The 18,633-nt window shown below is 46.9% G+C and overlaps 1 protein-coding gene across 5 annotated transcripts in view; it reads right to left on the bottom strand.

Moving 5' to 3' along the window:
* The window catches only part of KIF13A (kinesin family member 13A), a 185,215-nt gene extending 177,460 nt beyond the window's left edge, over nt 1-7,755 (bottom strand). For 4 of the 5 annotated variants that reach the window (XM_084795083.1, XM_084795085.1, XM_084795084.1 and 1 more), the window contains exons 1-2: nt 7,565-7,755; nt 7,204-7,294 (exon numbers count right to left, since the gene is read on the bottom strand). In XM_084795083.1, coding sequence (XP_084651209.1) covers nt 7,204-7,294; nt 7,565-7,619 — 146 coding nt within the window. In that variant the 5' untranslated portion in view covers nt 7,620-7,755. The remainder of the gene's footprint in view (nt 1-7,203; nt 7,295-7,564) is intronic. The other variant, XM_084795087.1, reaches the window with a different exon arrangement.
* Between the last annotated feature and the right edge of the window lie 10,878 nt (nt 7,756-18,633).

Raw genomic sequence — 18,633 nt, 5'->3', positions numbered from 1 at the left:
TTAGCACATTTCCCTACTGACTGCTCTGCTGTCCGGCTTTCGTTAATTTCTCACTTTGCTGAGGTACAAAGTGATCTGAGTGTTTCTGTGTGTCCTGGTCATTTCTCAGCTATTTTGTTTCCTGTGCAGAGAATGTTCTGGAGACAGCTTTACATTCTAAACATGCAAACACCGTCTCTGCTCTGGTTCCCCAGAAGACCTGGAGAAAGGCAACACGAGTGTGAGGAGCCTTGAAGTCTCTGGGATGCCCACCATTGCGGTTAACTTACTTCAGTAAGTTTTCTTTAAGGTACGAGGCCATGGCATGTGTAATTTTTACTGCCAGTTGAAAACAATCCTCCAAGTTTTCCATTTATCTCTCAATTTTGCCAGAAGCAGCTAACTGGGAGAATAGTACACTAGCCAGTTGGTATCATTCGGATTGTCTTAGGGCCTTAAAAAGAAAGAAAGAAAGAAAGAAAGAAAGAAAGAAAGAAAGAAAGAAAGAAAGAAAGAAAGAAAGAAAAGAAAAAAGAAAAAAGCACAATAGGAGTATGTCTCTTAAACTAACAGAGGCTAAAACAATTTCTTAATGAAATGTTTGCAATAGAAACACAAAAATATGATTAAAAGAGGTTTCCTTCCCTAGCACTTTGTCCTAAGCACAGCTAAGGCTCGTCATAACAGGAGTAGTGGAAAGCTGTCACAGCCGCGGTGTGCAATTCTGGCCTTTACCTGTGCTCTTGCTTCCAGTTTTCTAGTTGTACTTTAAGCAGAAAGGGAGGCTAACCAAAGCTTTCGGTAATAAATAATCACACCAGCGGAGAGAGTTTACAAAATGTGTTCTATGTGCTGGGAATGAAGCAGGTAAGCACTGAAAACAAAGCCCACACCTACATCCTGCCCCACAGAAGCCAGAGACCAGACAGGTAAGGCTGCAGATGGCTCTGACAGGAGGGATGAAAACAAAATAATGAACTGTGTGTGTGTGTTTGTGTGTGTGTGTGTGTGTGTGTGTGTGTGTGTGTGTGTGTGTGTGTGTTTAGTATCCTCAGAGAAATTCCACAACAAACAAACAAGAGGCTATTTTTAAAAATACACCAAAAGAAAGGGGATCTTGGAAGTTATGTAATCGCAGAAAAGAAAAAAAATGAGCCTAACTTTTGGAAGACAAGTGGAAGAATCTCCCAGCAGGCAGTGCGGCACACTCAGCACTGTGGAAGCAGGAAGAACATGAAGGACTTCAAGCCAACTGGGCTTCATGGTCCAAGCCAGCCTGAGCTGTTACACAGCAAGAACGTCTCACAAACAAAACAAACAAAGAGAGGGTGGGGGAACGGTCCAGGAGAAGCAGTGTAAAAATTAAAAAATAAATATCAGAGCCTACAATCTTAATAAACCTGTGTTTTGCTGCAAATTATATGTTTGTGACTCATTAGTGAGTTGTCGGGGGGGGGGGGGGGGGGGGAAAGCTCAGAAAAGTCCCAACCACCATTTTTAAATGAATTAGAACAGAAATAAAATGGCCATTGCACATTAAGAGTATACTTACATGAACCCTTATAATACATGTTTATACACACACATTCAAAATATAAATTTAGTCTGAAATGTCACCACAATAAAATTGGGTGGGGAGCAGTGGGGATTGAACCCAATTTGTGGCTTCACAAATGCTAAGCAAATGCTCTACCACTGGGCCACATACCTAGCCATTATTTAGGGGGGGGGTTGTTTTTGTCTTTGTTTCAAGACAGGGTTTCTCTGTGTAACCTTGACTGTCCTGGACTCACTTTGTAGACCAAGCTGGCCTGAAACTCACAGAGATCTGCGTGTTCTGCCTCCCTGAGTACTGGGATTACAGGCATGCACCACCACACCTGGTTTATTTAGGTTGTTTTATTGGTGGAGTCTCACCTTAGACCAGCCTGGTGGGGGGGAGGGGGGCTCACTCTGCAATCCTCAACTGCCTGGAATGCAAGGTGATTCTTCCTTCACATCCTAGGTGCTGGGATCAGTTAAGAACCACCATCCCCAGTTCCTCCAAATCATTTTAAAATCACTTTATGCCAGACAATAATTGCTTTTAGTCTTCCTTCTAAAAGACTAAGACTAAGATTACCATGTCTATAATCCCAGCACTCTGGAGGCAGAGGCAGGCAGAGCTCTGTGAGTTCGAGGCCAGCCTGGTCTACAAAGAAACAACAACAACAACAACAACAACAACAACAACAACAAAAATGAGACTTCAACAAACCTTTCCTTTGAAACAAATTAGGAATGCTGGCAGCTAATGAAAATATTCCACTGTCAAGCTCCTTCAAACTCCAGTATCACGTAGGAAAAATGTGCCCTCCTTCCTGTACTAGTAAAACCTAAACTTTACCATGTACTCTAATAACCAACTCAGTAATAAAGCCAGAGAGAGAGGTACCAACACAAAATAGACCAAACCTCCGGTCCTCAACCTGACTTCATAACGTGGCATGCTGCTCACTCTTAGCGTCTATCTTGCTAATTAATACTTTAATTTTCTTGAACAGAGGAACCATTCTAGAAACATCCGTGATAAGATGTGTAAACTGGAAAATACACTGCAGTGGTGCAGTAGCATTCCACCTGAGCCTCCTTCATATATTTCCCATGGTCCACTGTGTGTTGTGTGCAAGGTGAAAAGAATGGGTAAAAAATTAACAACTTCGATGCCTCTTGCTACAAGCCTGTACTCTACCCAGAATGCTTTTTTTTCCCTTTCTTTCTTTTTGTTTGTTTGTTTGAAAATGGATTTCTCAGTTTACAGCCTTACCATGCTGAATGTGCCCAATCTCATCTGAAAATGGATTTCTCTGTGTAATAGCCCTGGCTGTCCTTGAACTTGCTCTACAGACCAGGTTGGCCTGAAACTAAGAGATCCTCCTGCCTAAACGTGTAAGCCACCATGCCTGGTTTTTGTTGTTGTTTTGGTTTTGTTTTTTTTTTTTTTGACAGAATCTCACCATTAGCCCTGGATAGCCTCGGACTCACTATATAAGCCAAGCTAGCCTCAAAGTCTAAAAATTCACACACACACCCTCCCACCTCTGCTTTCCAAGGGCTGGGATTAAAGACCCAGTTAGTATACCCTTTTCCTCCGGGGCTAGAAATAAATATGAACTTCACTATGATGTATAACTTCCAATTTACTGGCATAAAATTGTAACAATATCTCCTAAGAAACATAAGTTTATCATATTATTTTACTGACATGTAGGAATCAGATCCATGTCACAAAGATCTGTATCTTTAAAAAAAAAAAAAACAAACATTACTGTCATCCAGGGTAGATAGAAAGCAAATAAGCCTATACTGATATTAAAAGATATAAAAATATTTATTTTAATATATATAAGCAAGATACATGCTTCTCTGTGTATATACAGATATATTCCTATACCTTCAGAAAACTGAAATAATAAATAAATGAGGAAAGAACCAGATGTGGTGACACAGGCCTGTAACCCAGCACCTGGAAGACATAGGCAGGAGGGTTCAGAGTTCAAAGCCAGCCTCCTCTACTTAGCATGTTCAAGGCTAGCATGAGCTACATGAGATCTTGTCACATAAAAACCAAAGAAATAAAATAAATAAGGAAAGAGGGTAGGGAGGGATGCTGCCCGCAGGGCTGAGAAGACGACCCTGCCTGACGTCTTCCATCCATATGGACAAACCTGGAGCTGTCATTCAATCTGCACCCAGGGCTAACTGCCTGGTCAGTACATCCCACCCCTCACCCTACACAAAGAATTGCCCAGAAGTAATCTGTGGCTGAAATGTTTTTACTTTCCTTAACAAAAGACTTTGACCTCATCTTGCAAAGTGAACCTGCATCTGAGCAGCCTGAAGCCAGCTGCCTCAGCAGACGACCTACCCTGAGCGGCAGCCACACCCCTTCATGCTTTTGTCACATAGCAGCTATCATGTGCCAGGTGCTGTGTGGGGCCTTGGGCACAAGGGGAACCAGCACAAGGCGCCTGCCTTCAGGGAGCGCACAGCCTCCAGCAAGACAGAAGTGGGGAGTTTAAAAACAATGCGGTGTACACAAAGGCAAAGATACACCTCTGCAATTACTATGGTGCATTTAAAATATTTTTTCCTCTTCCTTCCCACAATTCTCAGAGGTGAGGGAGGGGCCCTGGCATAAGTGCCTATCTGCAGCTGTCCTTGGGCTCCAGTGGGTCAAGCCTGGTACTGGCAGAAAACTGTGTAAGTGTGGCCCTGATAACAATGCTGTAGCATCACAAGAAACAAGTCCTATAGGTCTTAGCATTGTAGACTGACGAACTGTTTGCTGGCCAGCTATTAGCCTGGACCTGTGCGGAGTTATAATGCTGGAATTTCAGCCTCAAAACAAACCCTTCTCAGACCCTTAGTCTGAGAAGTTCTCTGATCTTTTGGTCATTAATAATGCAGTCCCATAAAAGAAGATATGAAAGAAAGTGAAGCCTGTTTCTTTTCCTAAAAGTCAATGTCTTTATCTCCCTTGTTCTTACTGGTAACACTGAAAACTTTGACCCAGTAACTAACTCTGAGCTTCTATGAATGCGTGGGTAATCTTTCGTAACCTCAGAAACCACTACTTCTCAATCTGACAAGCTGCCAGTATTTATTTAAGGACCTCTCACTTTTCAAACCTGGGAATTCCCAGAAGGTTGCATTACACTCTCGGTATTCCACCCACTCACCCTTGTCTTGCTCTGAGCTCTATCCAAAATAACGATTGACACAAATGAATTGCAAATATACCATAAAGCACAGTTGTGATTACCCAGCCACAGCCCAAGGGAAGAACTGTTTCTATTTTTAAAGGTGCTGTTGCTTTAAGGGGAAGTTCCTCGAAGAAATATGAAACCAAGCTGCAGAGTGGACATCAAAATGCACTTGGTGTCTTCCTTCCTGCAACAACCAACCAACCTGACCATCATCCTAACCTGAGCGGAGAAGCTTTGTGTGGACTTCTCGGGTCTAGAAACCGAACAGCCAGTAAGGACATGGGCAGACCCAGAGAGGGCCCATCGGCCACACAAACAATCAGACCTGTCTACCCAGAACAAGAGATCACCCCACAGTTCAGCTGGCTTCTTACAGCTCCAGATAAGGGTCTACCCAAGTCAGTGTGCCAGTAGATAAATGTCCAGGTCCCAATCCACAGATCCTCACTTAAAAAGATCTAACCCAGTGGCCCTAAGAATGACCAAGTCATATCACAGCATTTACCACCAACTACGCAGAGTTATTAGTTCTCTTCAAGGCTTCCCTTCGTTCAACAGCAGACAACACTAGCATCGTCAGGGTTTAGGAATGGCGACAAGAGCTGGTGACAGTGGTTAGGAACACATGCCCAGCGTGCCTACCAATCTTGACTCCATCCCCACCACCTCAGAGTGAATGAGCATGCATTCTCTCTCTCTCTCTTTCTCTCTCTCTCTCTCTCTCTCTCTCTCTCTCTCACACACACACACACACACACACACACACACACACACACACACACAAACACACACGGCTGCAGGTATTAAAGGAAAAGGGAAGGGTAATACATGGATACCAAGCCAGGGAAACCGAAGCCTTGGCTTCCTAAGAGAAGCTAAACAATCCACCTGTTTCCCAGGCTGCCTTAAAGAACTGAAGCCAAGGAAGTGGTCTTCTGAAATAATATTATAAAGATCCACTTTTGAAAGGAGAAAAAAAAAAAAGCAGTGACATGACATAGGCATCTATTTAATCTGTAAATAGTTTACTCGACAGGTCTACTTGTGCCCACCATAAAATATACCATCTACACTGCTATCCATACGTCTAAAAACACTGTAAAGGGTCTAAAAGATACTGTCCAAGGATACATCCATTTCTATAAAAGTAAAATAACTTAGCCATTAAATGTCACTATAAGAATCTGCTAGGAGCCGGGTATGGTGGTGCACGCCTTTAATCCCAGCACTCGGGAGGCAGAGGCAGGAGGATCACTGTGAGTTCAAGGCCAGCCTGGTCTACAAAGTGAGTCCAGGACAGCCAAGGCTACACAGAGAGACCCTGTCTCGAAAAAAAAAAAATCTACTGGGAAATGCAGAATGTTTGCAAAGGGAATGGAACACTCTAGGTTCAATACAAAAAATGTCCAGTCTTATCCCTCACAACAATCCGACCCCCAAATTTAGCAAGGCTGACCTGCAATGGGCCTTGATTGTAGAAGGAAGCAGCTGCCACAGTTAGCAATAAAGTAGCAAACCCCACTTCACAGTCTGTCTTCAGGGAAACTCTAAAGAGCAGCGGAATCCACTCCTAATGTGTAGCTCCATCAGTCAACAGGTGACTTCCAGGGACCAAATCATACTCATTTCCAAGCTGACTTGGAATCTCAGTTTTCTTTTCTATTTTTACAAGCTCCTACAAAGCCATACCGAATGAATCCCAACTAATTCCTTCTCAGGAGCTTACTAGAAAAATGTCAAATATTCAGATTATTTTGGGGGGCATTTTCCCATACCACTGCATGGAACACAGCAGAATTAATAAGGATCCCACAGTTACGACTTTTCAAATGCAAATGCCTTGCCATCTAGAAAACGCAGCCCCTTTTAGACGTCCCCCATCCCAGTGTCTAAATAGCTCCAGGTCAGGGCTCTATTTGTTTCCTTCCAAAGCAAAATGCCCGCATTACTTCTCTGGACATCATCCCAACTCACCACTTCCAACTACCTAAAGATTTTAAACGATTAGGCCATGAACTAAGATGTTTGCTTTATAGGCTCCCAGCACCCATTTCACATACAACATCCCTAAGCAGTTCCGCTAAAGGGGACAAACAGGACAGGGTTAAGAATCGCGGGAGCTGGACTCCATCAATAAGGCCTTGGGTTGGTCATTTGCACACTTCAGATACCGGCTTATCTATCTGTAAAATGTGGTCTGAGCTACACATTTCCAGGGCTCCATCCGGTCCCTTCACGTTCTAGGAGCTTGGAAGCCGGAGTGCTGACTCTGGCCAGGGTTCCCTGCCTCGGAGACAGCGCTCTGGATGAGAGGGGACAAGAAGAGGTGGGTACGGAGAGAGGAGGGGACCCTGCACTTGCAAGCGCTTCCCATATGAGCTTGGGACAAACTTAAAGCCACCATCGCTAACAATGGGAGAGCGCGCTCGGGTTTTCCGGGCTGAAACTTGGCAGGAGCCGGCGGGGTGGGATTTACCTTTCTCCCTGCTTGGTGTTGGAAGGAGGAGGGTGCAGGACCGTCTGGTTCCCTTCCATCTCCACCACGCACTTGGTGTTCAGTTCCAGCTCTGAAAGCACAGGGGCAGGGCGATGTTGCAAAGTGGAGCATCTGTGTCCGCAGCCGGCGCGCGTGGCTCGGTACGGGCAAGCAGGGAGACGGCGCCCGGGGCACACAGTGGCCGCGGCCAGAGCCTGGGCGCCGCCTCCACCCGGAGCCACTCCGAGCCACCCGGTGTCCCCGACCCCCGCCGCCCTACAGTTTGCAAAGTTGCCCCCCACCGTCACCCCCGCCCTCGGCCGGAGCAGAAATGCAAAAAGAGCTGGGAAAAGCTGCTCACCTCTTCGGTTCATGGGCCGGACCCGGACGGCAACTTTTACCTTCGTATCCGACATGTTGGCGGCGCCCTGCTCCGCCCGACGCGGCCCCTTCAAGCGCCGCGCCGCCGCAGCCGCAGCCGCAGCCGCGCGCCCCCCGAGCGCGGCCGCCGCCGCTCCGCCGAGAGCTCCGAGACGCAGCGCCGAGGCGCGCGGGCCATCCCGGGGGAGAGCGACGCGGGGTACGGCCGGGCCCGGGGAGGGGCGGGCGCGGGGCGGGGCGGGGCGCGGCGTCGGGAGGAGGCCGCGGGCCCAGGCGCCGCTCTAGCCGCTCGGGCCGGGCCGTGCGCGCAGCACCGCGGCCCCTCGCGGCCGCCGGGGGCCGGGCAGCGTCGCCATCTTCCGCTCCGGGGGCCGCGCCCGGGATGTAAGGCCGCTGCAAACTGGGAGGTGGGAGCCGAGAAGGGACGATTTACAAAGGCCCTGGGTTCCCGGTAGCTGGGAACCGGGAAGGAGCGCTTTGCAAAGGCAATAGGCTCTGGGCTCTGGGCTCTGGGCAGCTGGGACCCAGGAAGGGGCGCCCTGCAAAGGCTGCCTTGGGCTCCAGGCAGCTGGGCCTGGGGGGGGGGGGGGGGAGGAGTGAATCTTTGCTTTCCCTACTCCAGAGCCTGCGGGCACCTCACGGACACCGCCTCGAGCTCGAGTCACCTTCAGGGGCCGCTGTCACCCTCACCGCCGAGAGCCCTGAGGCGGTATTGAGGGGCTTTGCACAGAGTGCTGGGTGCGCAGGCCTAATACACGCCATTCTTATGCCTCCCACGAAATCCACAGCGCACCGCCCCTCGGCGCCCTACACCGAGCTCTGCAGTTGTATTTTAAACTCTTTGTGGTGAGCCGAGACTAGAAATGAATTTGAAATGGACCACCAGAACCGAGTGTTTGTAAATATTGCGCTTATTTTCTTTCCCTTGCGCCCTTGTAATGGGAGGAGTATAGAGAGCAGGGAGGATTCATTAACTCTTACGTAAGAATGTAACAGCAACACAGTCTGTGCTTCTGCCAAAGCCAGATCTCCCTGCCTGGGCGGAACTGAGCGAAGCAGATTTACTCTGTTTGGTTCAACAAGTGCTTGAGGGCGGCGCTTACTTTGTGCCAGGCGTTTTGAAACACGCTCCAGCCTAACAGACTTTGGATCCGGGGAAATCTCGATTTTGCGTGAATGTCCAAATTCGCTCATTCATCGACTACTTTATGGAGAATTTTATTGAGTACGTACTGTGTGCGGTGCTATAGAAACCACACAAGCAAGAACAGCTTTGTTCGTCCTGTTTTCCAGAGGCCACACTGAGGGCGGAGAGATACTTATTATGGTAAACCACGTGTGGCAGGTGGTCTAAATATGAGGGGTTCCGTCTGTCACCAACGGGTGCCCAGTGATGCGACTGACTTGCATATGCGGTCTACCGCTGTACCGCTGAGTCAGACCTCCAGCTCCCAGGAAGCCTGACATTAAGCAATACTTTACTGTTATTCCTTAGTCACGCCCGCCTTGTTTCAGGACCTCCTAATTCAGGCCACCTAGGAGGGTCTTACTGCAGTTTGCCGCGCCCCCCTGGCCGCCCCCATTCCTAGTGCTATACACCTGCTCTGTCGCTCCACTTAGTTCTTCAACAAATCACACACATACAAACGCTGCGCGCCAGACACTTTTGTAGGCTCTTGGCTACAGGCCCTCGGCTATTTCTGTAACAGGATTCACAGCCCCTGAGGCTCACAATTTAGCCCCACATGGCGCTTCTCAACATTTGGTTACGGAGGCATTCTCCTCACTAAACTTCCTAGCTTTGCTTCCTATACGCTGTCCTGTATCCAGCTGCCAGGAAATTAAAATTCAATTCTGTGATTATGAATGTTCTTGGGTTTGTTGTTTTGTTTTTAATCCCTCGGTCTGGCCCTATGGGATATTACCTCCTGTTAGTCTCAAAATTGTTCACATCTTCCAGCCCCCTTCAATAAGCAAGATACCTTCCCTATGTTAAGTGCTGTTGTGGCACCTTCCAACAGTGGCAGTTTTACATTGTTCAGTATTTTAAACGAAACACCCAGGGCTGGAAAGATGGCTCAGCAATTAAGAGCGATGGCTACTCTTCCAGAGGACCTGGGTTCCATTTCCAGCACCTACATGACATGGCATCTCACTGAAGCGGTTTGTGATCATCTGAAACTCCAGTCTCTGAAGATTTTGTACCCTCTACTGGCCTCTGAAGGCACCGCACACAGGTGGTACACAGGCATACATGCAGCCAAAATACCCTTTCACATAAAGTAAAAATTAAAATCTTAAAAAAACGATAATAACACAAAACAAAACCACGCATCCAAGAGACTGAGAGGCAGTGCAGGAGTTGAGGACACTCGTTGCTCTTTTGGGAAAACCGACCCCCAGCTGCTCTCAACCTTTTGTTAACCCAAGTTCCAAGGGATCCTATGCTGTCTTCTGGCCTCCTCGGGCGCACAGGCAAGCAAACACTCATCAAATAAATAAGTCCTTAATTTAAAGTAGGCATTGAAATCTTATCCCTTGGAGCCTGTGGTTGTGACCTCATTTGAAATAAGGTCTTGCAGAAAGAAGTTAAGACGCATTCGTACTGGGTTAGAATTAATTCTGAACCCAATAACTGGTGCCATTGTGAAAGGGGGAGGGGGGCCCAGGCCCAGCCATACACAGCAAGGAAGGCAGGGAGGGATAAAGACAAGACTAGACAGATGCAGCTAGAAGCCAAGACATGCAGAGGACTGCTAGGAGCCACCAGAAGCTAGGAAAAGGCAAGGAGGAATTCTTCCCTGGAACCTGCAGGAGAAATATGGTTTTACTAGCACCTTGGATTTGGAGGTCTAGTCCCCTAGGTCTGGAAAATAATATATTTCTGTTTGTTTTATACCACAATGTTCATAGTAATATATTGTGGCAATCTTAAGAAACTTAAGTGCAAGAAGCCAGACATGGTAGGTGCTATAACCAGAATTCCAGACACTAAGGCAGGAGGATCACCAAGAGTTCCCAGGCAGAGGGAGGGTCCATCTCAGAAAGAAAGAGAGGGAGGGAGAGAGAGAGGAGAGAGAGAGAGAGAGAGAGAGAGAGAGAGAGAGAGAGAGAGAGAGAGATTCCTCCTTGCCCATTTCTATCTTTCTCTACTAGATCATGAAAGTCTTTAGCTGTGCTGGGAACCGAACCCAGGACCTTAGGCATATTAGCCACATCATCAGTGTCTCTAGTGCTTGAGAAACTGTCTCTGTTCTAAATGAAGGAAGTGAAGATTTGAAACCAGGCACCGCCACACCAGGGGCCATCTCCTTAGGGAGCTCATTTGCAGCCTTCTCTCCACAGAGAGGACTGTTGCAGGATTCCAGCTGAGAAGCCACAAGTGGAGCAGAAGAACCAGAGGCAGGGCGCTTACCGTGGAGATGAAAGTGGCATGATTCAGCAAGCCATGGGATGTGAGGCGTGAAGGAAGCGAAGGAATGCACAATTAGGAAAGGACCATAAGTGGCTGAGGAGAGGCCTTAAGGTGAGGGAGAGGGTGTGACTTAAGTGTTTCTGGTTAAACCGTTCCACTGTGAGAGCCCCTTCCTACTTTTCCAGCCTTCTTGGACCTGAACGGCCTCATCTACTCTTTACTCCTTCTAAGAGTTGACTAAATATGTGCTCTTCAGAACCAGTTTATCTTCACTTATTAAAAATTATGTCGCCTGGCGTGGTGGCGCATGCCTTTAATCCCAGCACTCAGGAGGCAGAAGCAGGCAGGATCTCTGTGAGTTCGAGACCAGCCTGGTCTACAGGCTGTCCAGGACAGTTACACAGAGAAAACCTGTCTCTGGAGAAGGGGAAAAAAGAAGAATTATGTCTTAGGGCCTGGAGAGCTGGCTCAGTAGTTACGAGCACTTGGTGCTCTTGCAGAGGACCTAGGTTTAATTCACAACACCCACATGATGACTCGCATCTGTAACTCCAGGTCCAGAGGACTGAACATTTTCTTCTGAACTCTCCAGGGACCTGGCATGCATATGGTACACCTATGTACATGCACGCAAAATACTTATACACACAAAATAAAATTTAAATATCTTTTTTTAAAAAAATTGTACCTTGGGCCAATAAAATAACTCACTAGGTAAAGATGCCTGCTGCCAAGCCTGAAAACTGGGGTACAATCTCCGGGACCTAATTGGTGGAATGAGAAAATTGATTTTGCTGGCTGTCACATGTGCCTACACACACTAAAAATAATTATGACTTTTTTATTTTGCGTTTTGGTGTTTTTGGGGTTTTTTTTCTTTATTTATTTTGGTTTTTTGAGACAGGGTTCTCTGTGTAGCCTTGGCTTTCCTGGATTCCCTTTTGTAGATCAGCCTGGCCACGAATTCATAGAGATCTGCTGGGATTAAAGAGGTGGGCCACCACGCCCCGGCTTTGGTTTTTCAAGACAAAGTTTCTCTGTGTAGCCCTAGCTGTCCTGGAACTCACTATGTATAATTGTGACTTTTACGAGCTACGATGTATCTTTGGAAATCTTCTAGACCCTTCTTCTATATCCTCCCAAAGTTGCAGTCCACCTTCCACTTGAAACTCCAGTTTCAAGCACGCCGTCAAGTGACTCGTTTGAAAGTTCTGTCCTCAGAGGACACCTCTGCGAGGAACCAAATTTGCGCCCTGAAAATCCTAGCCTGAGTTCTCAGTGCTGCCTGTTGCACTCCAAGCCTACCTCCTGTACATATCAAATCCTTCAGATACTCACAGGTGACATTCGTTTCCCTCTGGAGACCTCTGGAGCTCAGCATATGCTGTTATATAATAGACCTGCCCCCACCCAATAGTCCTTGCAGTTCCAATGAGTCATGAACTTGAGGGGGTCTGCCGCAAGTTTTACCATCAGTGCATTTGGATGGAGCTTGGACAGCGGGCGACAGGAGCAACTGAAGAGCTGAACAGCCACTTCTCGTCTCACACTCTCGATGGGCTCCCTGCATGGGTATAGAGCTTAGATCTTGAATGGCTTTCAAACCCCATGTGTTGAAGGCTTGGTCCCCTGCTGGTGGTGAGGTTGGGACCTGATGGGAAATGTTCAGTAGTAGAGACTAGTGGGAAGAAGTCAACGCGCTGTGGATGTGATTACATAGAATTGTCCTTCTTCCTTCCATTTGGCTTTGTGGCCACCACCGGGTGAGCAGCTTTGGTCTGCCACACTATCCCAATCATGGTGGTTGCCTTCCCATAGCCTCAAAAGAAAGGAAGCCAGCACCTCTCACACCGTAAGACCTCCTCATGGGTTGTTTACCTCAGATATTTTGTCGACTACGACAGAAGGCTAACGACACAGCAGGCTGTGCTCCAACGGTAAGCAAGCATTTGAAGTTCCCCGGGGAATCTCTCTCACCTTTTCTGACCCAACGGCAGAAATCCTATGGTAGCTTATCTGCCGTCAGCACAGGGCCACCTAGATTCAAGCAGAGGACCAAAGCCCATTATCTCCATGAGGAAATGTCAAGTTATACTTGAAGAGGAACACGGAGAACAGGAGCTATTTGTTCAGCCTTTTATGTCTGGTTTGGTTTGGTTTGAAAAGCGCCATGCCACACAATGTGTCCTCCCACGGTTGCAGCCGTTCTCCCTGGCCAGCTTGCTACAAGAAGGAACGCCTGTGGAAGTGGTGTCTTACCTCACTCACTACTAGCACGAGCCAGCGTACTCTCCGGTTGGCTCATGAGCAACAAGTGGGCAATCTGGACTCCCAACACACGTGAAGTGGAAGATTCCATTCTGAGAACTGCTGTTGCTCCCTCCCCCACCCCCCACCCATCGGCTCCTTGTACGGCTGTGCTTGAGCTGTACGAGCCACACCTGCTCAGTACGGTAACTCTTGCCTCACAATGTGCCTGTCAGACTCTTCCCTCTGGGAATCCGAGATTCTGACGGTGGCGAGTGATGGTGGAGCTCACAGATGCAGGACGTCAGGTATGAAGTCAGAAACCTCCCTGTGTGGACCAGTAGATCTGGATGGGCTCTTCTAAACCCCGGCTCCCTCATTTGAGGCAATGGGATGGGGAGACGGTGGTAGTGAAAGTGTCTACTCCTCGGGGCCACAGCTGACGTCTGTGAAGATCTCGTCACAGACTGTGAACAGCTGGTCCCTCCTGAAATCCTGAAGGCTACTGAGTGGATGTATTGTCATTCTCGCTGGCAGGCCACAGTGGGGGGATTGCCCAGGGACATTTAGAGAAAAGAGGACTCTCTGGACTTGTGCAAACCATGCAGCCTTCAAATCCAGACCCTGCGATGGTTCATTTTAACTGTCAGCTTGATTGGATTAAGGCATGCCTAGTGCATTAGGAGGCGTGCTTTTTGGTGTGTCTGTGAGGGCATTTACAAAGAGGATTAGCTAAATGTGAGCAGAGGCAACAAAGTCTGGGGGCCCAGACCAAATACAAAAGAGAACTAGAGAAGGCCGGATGGCACCAGCATTGGCCATGTTCTGTTCACCAGCATTGGCCGTTTTCTGCTTCCTGATTGCTGGCACGATGTGACCTCACTTTCCAGCTACCCTGCCTTCCCATCCATGGTAGACCTGTATCGGTCAGGTATTTTTTCACAGCAATAAGAGTAGAGACCCCACCAAGAATGAGCTGTGTCCCCAGCTCCAGATTCTTTATGGGGAGGGTGGAAGTAACATGGGAAAGCAGGTTGAAACTGAGGAGACCTGGGATGCTCAGGGGGGCAGCAAATGGTACACAGAAAGGGTCAATAAATCCCACAGGCTGGTGCCGACCCCACCCTTCCACCCTGAGCTCAGTTCTCCTCTGATGAGGCCCTTTCAGAAAGGGGAGAAGCAAAGCTGGATACATACATGATAAACACAATGGCACATGGAAGACACCAAGATCAGGAAGGGAAAGAGTTCACTGAGGGGTCACGCAATCCAGATTTACACTCCAGCTTGGGTATGTGCAAATTGTGTGACCTTATTTAAATCCTTATCCCATTCCCCCTGGCCCAGTGTCCTGATCTCTAAAATAGTGGTGCTTATGTTACTGAACCACACTCACCTAGGGCAGTAACATGTGGTAAGGGTTAAATATCAAATAATGTCATCAGCACAGTCATTAGCACTATCATCACCATTATATTTATTACCATCACCATCATCATCACTATCATCATCACATCCACTATATTTTTTAAAGATTTTTTTAAAAATTCCATATGTGTGTTTTACTTGCATGGATATAAGCAATAACATGTATGCAGTGCTTACAGAGGCCAGAAAAGTTACAAATGTGTGTGCTGGGAATAAAGCCCCAGTACCCCGCAAGAGCTGTGAGTGTTCTTGATAGGCAAGGCATCCATCCAGCCCCAACGTCAACTATTATTCACTGATCCAGGATCCTTCCCTTCTGGGAGCATAGATTACTCATAGGAGATGTGCCACCTACCACATTTCTCAAGTTCCCAATATATACCGTGCTGCCCACCATACTGAGAGCCCCTCAGAACAGCCGAGTATCCACTGGAGGCCACAGACAAACCTCTTGTCCAGCTAAGAAGTCTCTTTAAGCTTCTTTGATTGTAAAAAGGCTAAGGTATGTGTCTCCACCCCACCCCACCCTCAAACAAAAGTCCTCAAAGACAGCTGGAAGCATAAATCCAAGTAGTTGTCTAAGAAAGCCACAGAACCTAACTGAGTGGACTTTCAACAGAGAACCTGGAACTCTCTCATTTGATTTGTTCTCTCTCTTTTTTTTTTCCCATTTTTTATCAGCACAGAAACAACAACAAAAGGGTTCAAGGGCAGCGGTTCTCAACTTGTGGGTCACAATGACCCTTTCCCAGGGGTGGCCTAAGACCATCAGAAAACACAGATATTTACAATATGATTCATAATAGTAGCAAAATTACAGTTATGAGGTAGCAACAAAAATAATGTCATGGTGGGGGAGGGGGTCACCACAGCATGAGGAACTGTATTAAAGAGTCACAGCATTAGGCAGGCTGAGGACCACTGCTCTAGGGGTTGGACAGATAGTAGTTTATTCTGAGTCTGAGGAAGAGACCCTGAAATAAAGCAGTAGCTTGAGCTCACAAGCTTCTGTGTAGGAGAGAGGCAGTCTTCCCTAGAAAGAAGCTCTAGACTGGGGGTAGGCTATGGGACAGATAGTGACTGCTCCCCACAACACAGCCTGGCCCAAGCATTCCTCAAACTCACTTTCGAATTTCCTAAAGACCACCATGACCAACCACTGCAGCCTTTGTGAGCTAGAAAGTTCTAGCTGCCTCAGTTTTCCTAGAGAAACTGGAAAGCCCTGGTTTCCAAAGACAGCGAGCATGGGGCACTCCCGTATCACCTGGTTTCTGTGAGACTAAGTCCAAAAGCTGTTCCAGTCAGTGGTAGGCTGGCAGGATGACCTAAAAAAATGTTAATGGCTTAAGTCATCGGAGAATCAAGAGGTAATCCCAGGGCCAGCAAATACTTCCTAAGAGGCTTTCTATAAATCTAGCTTAAGCAATGGTATCCCTCAGTCTGCGCTGCGATCTCCATGGTGACCAGCCACTTCCAAAGCCCAGTACCTCCTTCCCGTGAATACCCATCACCGCAGAGTATGGCTCTGCTCTCATCCCTTGCATTCTGAGTCCCAGGATGACAAGTCAGTCTTTAGCTGAGGCAGAGCTGGCTGTGACGCAGACAGAAAGGAAAAGGTCCCCCAACTGCTCTTCACGTTGTACCGACAATGGAGATTTTAGCATTTTCCTTTTCCTTTTTAAAAATTTTAGCAACTAATATCCCTCTGTACTTTACTCAACAAATGTTGCCATCGCCAATAACATAAATTTAATTTATGTCATGAGAATTATTGAAACTCAACTTCCTGATGCCATCGTTTCCCGCCTCATGCTGACGTCCGTATCGGGGCAACAGAGGTAAATGTAGAACTGTCCGTCGGCTGCAAGTCTTCACTGAACTCTCTTCGCTTTTATTCCTGAACATTGAAAACTTTATTTACTTACTGGCCTCTACAAGATTTGAAAATGTAGTGGAAGATTTTGTTTTAACCCCAAGTGTGGAATATGGAGCTGCTTTTAGTTGGTTCATAGATGGTAACAGTCTGGTGGGGCTTGGAGAGTGGCATGGTCTTTGACGGCTGCAGTTAGTTTAATTCTGAGGACTCTGAGAGGGTATAAACATCAGAGCCCAGAGAGAGGAAGGCTGCTTCAAGGAGACAGACAGAGAAAGAAGAAAGCTGCTGGTTCTGCTGGACTGCTAGGTATCCTGATGACTGAGATCAGTATTTTCCCAAAGAACCCAATGACCCTAACCAGCTGGAACTAAGTCTATGGTGATCTACATGCCCTGTCCCTTCTAACCTTCTTTCTCTCCTACCTAGGGTTGGGGATTTACAAGGGCGGTAGAGGCATTAAGGAACACCAAATAAAATGGAGTTTTAAAAACTAGTGACTACAGAAAATCTCTTTATTAGGCATACCATTTTTGAAAATATATTTTTTCATACAATATACTCTGATCACAGTTTCCTGTTCTCCATCTCCTCCAAGTTCCTCCCAACTCCCCATCTCTCTATCTACCCATCCATACCATTCTCTCTCTCTCCCTCTCCCTCCCCCCTCTCTTCATGTTTTTTTCTCAAGACAGAGTTTCTGTGTGTAGCCTTGGCTGTCCAGGACTTACTTTGTAGACCAGGCTAATCTCGAACTTACAAAGATCCACCTGCCTCTGCCTCCCAAGTACTGGGATTACAGGCATGTCCCATCACACCTGGCTATTTCTCTCTATTTAAAAAACAAGCAAAGAAAATCAGAATTAAAAAGAAAAAGCACAAGAAACACACACACCCACACAAAACCCATAAAAACTCAAAATTAGAAACCATAACATACAAGCAAAAGACCGGTAAGATAAAAAGTGCCCAATCAAACCAATATGAAACTAGGAAAAATCTACATAAATACCATTTAGTTCATTTTGTGTTGGCCATCAACTGTTCGACATGGAGCCTTGCCCTTAAGTGTGGTGTTTATGTGCCGTGGTACTCCACTGAAAAAAACTAAGTGTTCTATTGCCAGCAATTGTCAATTGGAGATAGTTTCTTGGTTAGAGATGAGAGGTTGTGTATGGCTTGGACCTGTGCAGACCCTGTGCATGCCACCACAGCATCGGTGAATTCATATGTGTGTCAGTCTTGTTTCCTTGTTATCATCCATGCCCTCTGGCTCTTACAAACTCCTGCAGGAGGAAGCTCCTCTGGCAATGGCTGATTGAGACACTGATCTATCGGTATAGCAGAATGTCATTAGAAATCCTTCTATTGCTATATTCCTTTAGCAGAACAATAGTATTTTGTTTTCCCCTAAGCCATGGCTGATCTAATTTCAGGTTCTTGGCCACCTGAGCAGTGTCAGGGATGGGTTTCATCTTGTGGAGTGGGGCTTAAATCCATGCAGATAGGGGTTGGTTACTTCTACAACATTTATGCCACTATTTTACCGGCATTTCATGCAGGCAGGTCACCATTGTAGGTTGCAGGTTTTGTAGTTGGGTTGGTGGTCACTTTTCTCCTCTGGTAGTATGCAGAGTACTTTCCAGAACCATGAACACTTGTCAGTAGGGGATGATGTGTGGGGGTGTGTGGAAGTTCTAGTTAGACACAGGCTCAACTTCTTCGTGTTAAATGAGTTGTGTGGGTGTTTTCTTCAGCAATTCAATCTGTGGAAAGCCTTGGCAATAGCTTGTTTTGCTTGAAGGTTTTCCATGGGGCTCCAATGGCCAACAACTCAACTAGATGTGACCCATTACTGGCACTGGAAGTTTCACCTTGTGGTAAAACATGTCTAGTTGGGGCATTGTCTCCCCCGTTATTTGGTGACTCCACTTAGTTCCCTTTCATATATATATGAAAGCATATATATATGCTTTACTGTAGTAGAATTCTATATGATTCCTTCGAATGGCCCTTAGTGTTAGACGTTCCTCCCCATATGCCCTCTCTTAGCTCTTTCTTCTCTCTCCATTTAATCCTCACATTC

The sequence above is a fragment of the Acomys minous genome (genome assembly GCF_964271855.1).
Source record: "Acomys minous genome assembly, chromosome: 9".
NCBI classification, from domain to species: domain Eukaryota; kingdom Metazoa; phylum Chordata; class Mammalia; order Rodentia; family Muridae; genus Acomys; species Acomys minous.
The sequence above is the reverse complement of the archived record's forward strand: the minus strand, read 5'-3'. Positions and strand labels throughout refer to the sequence as shown.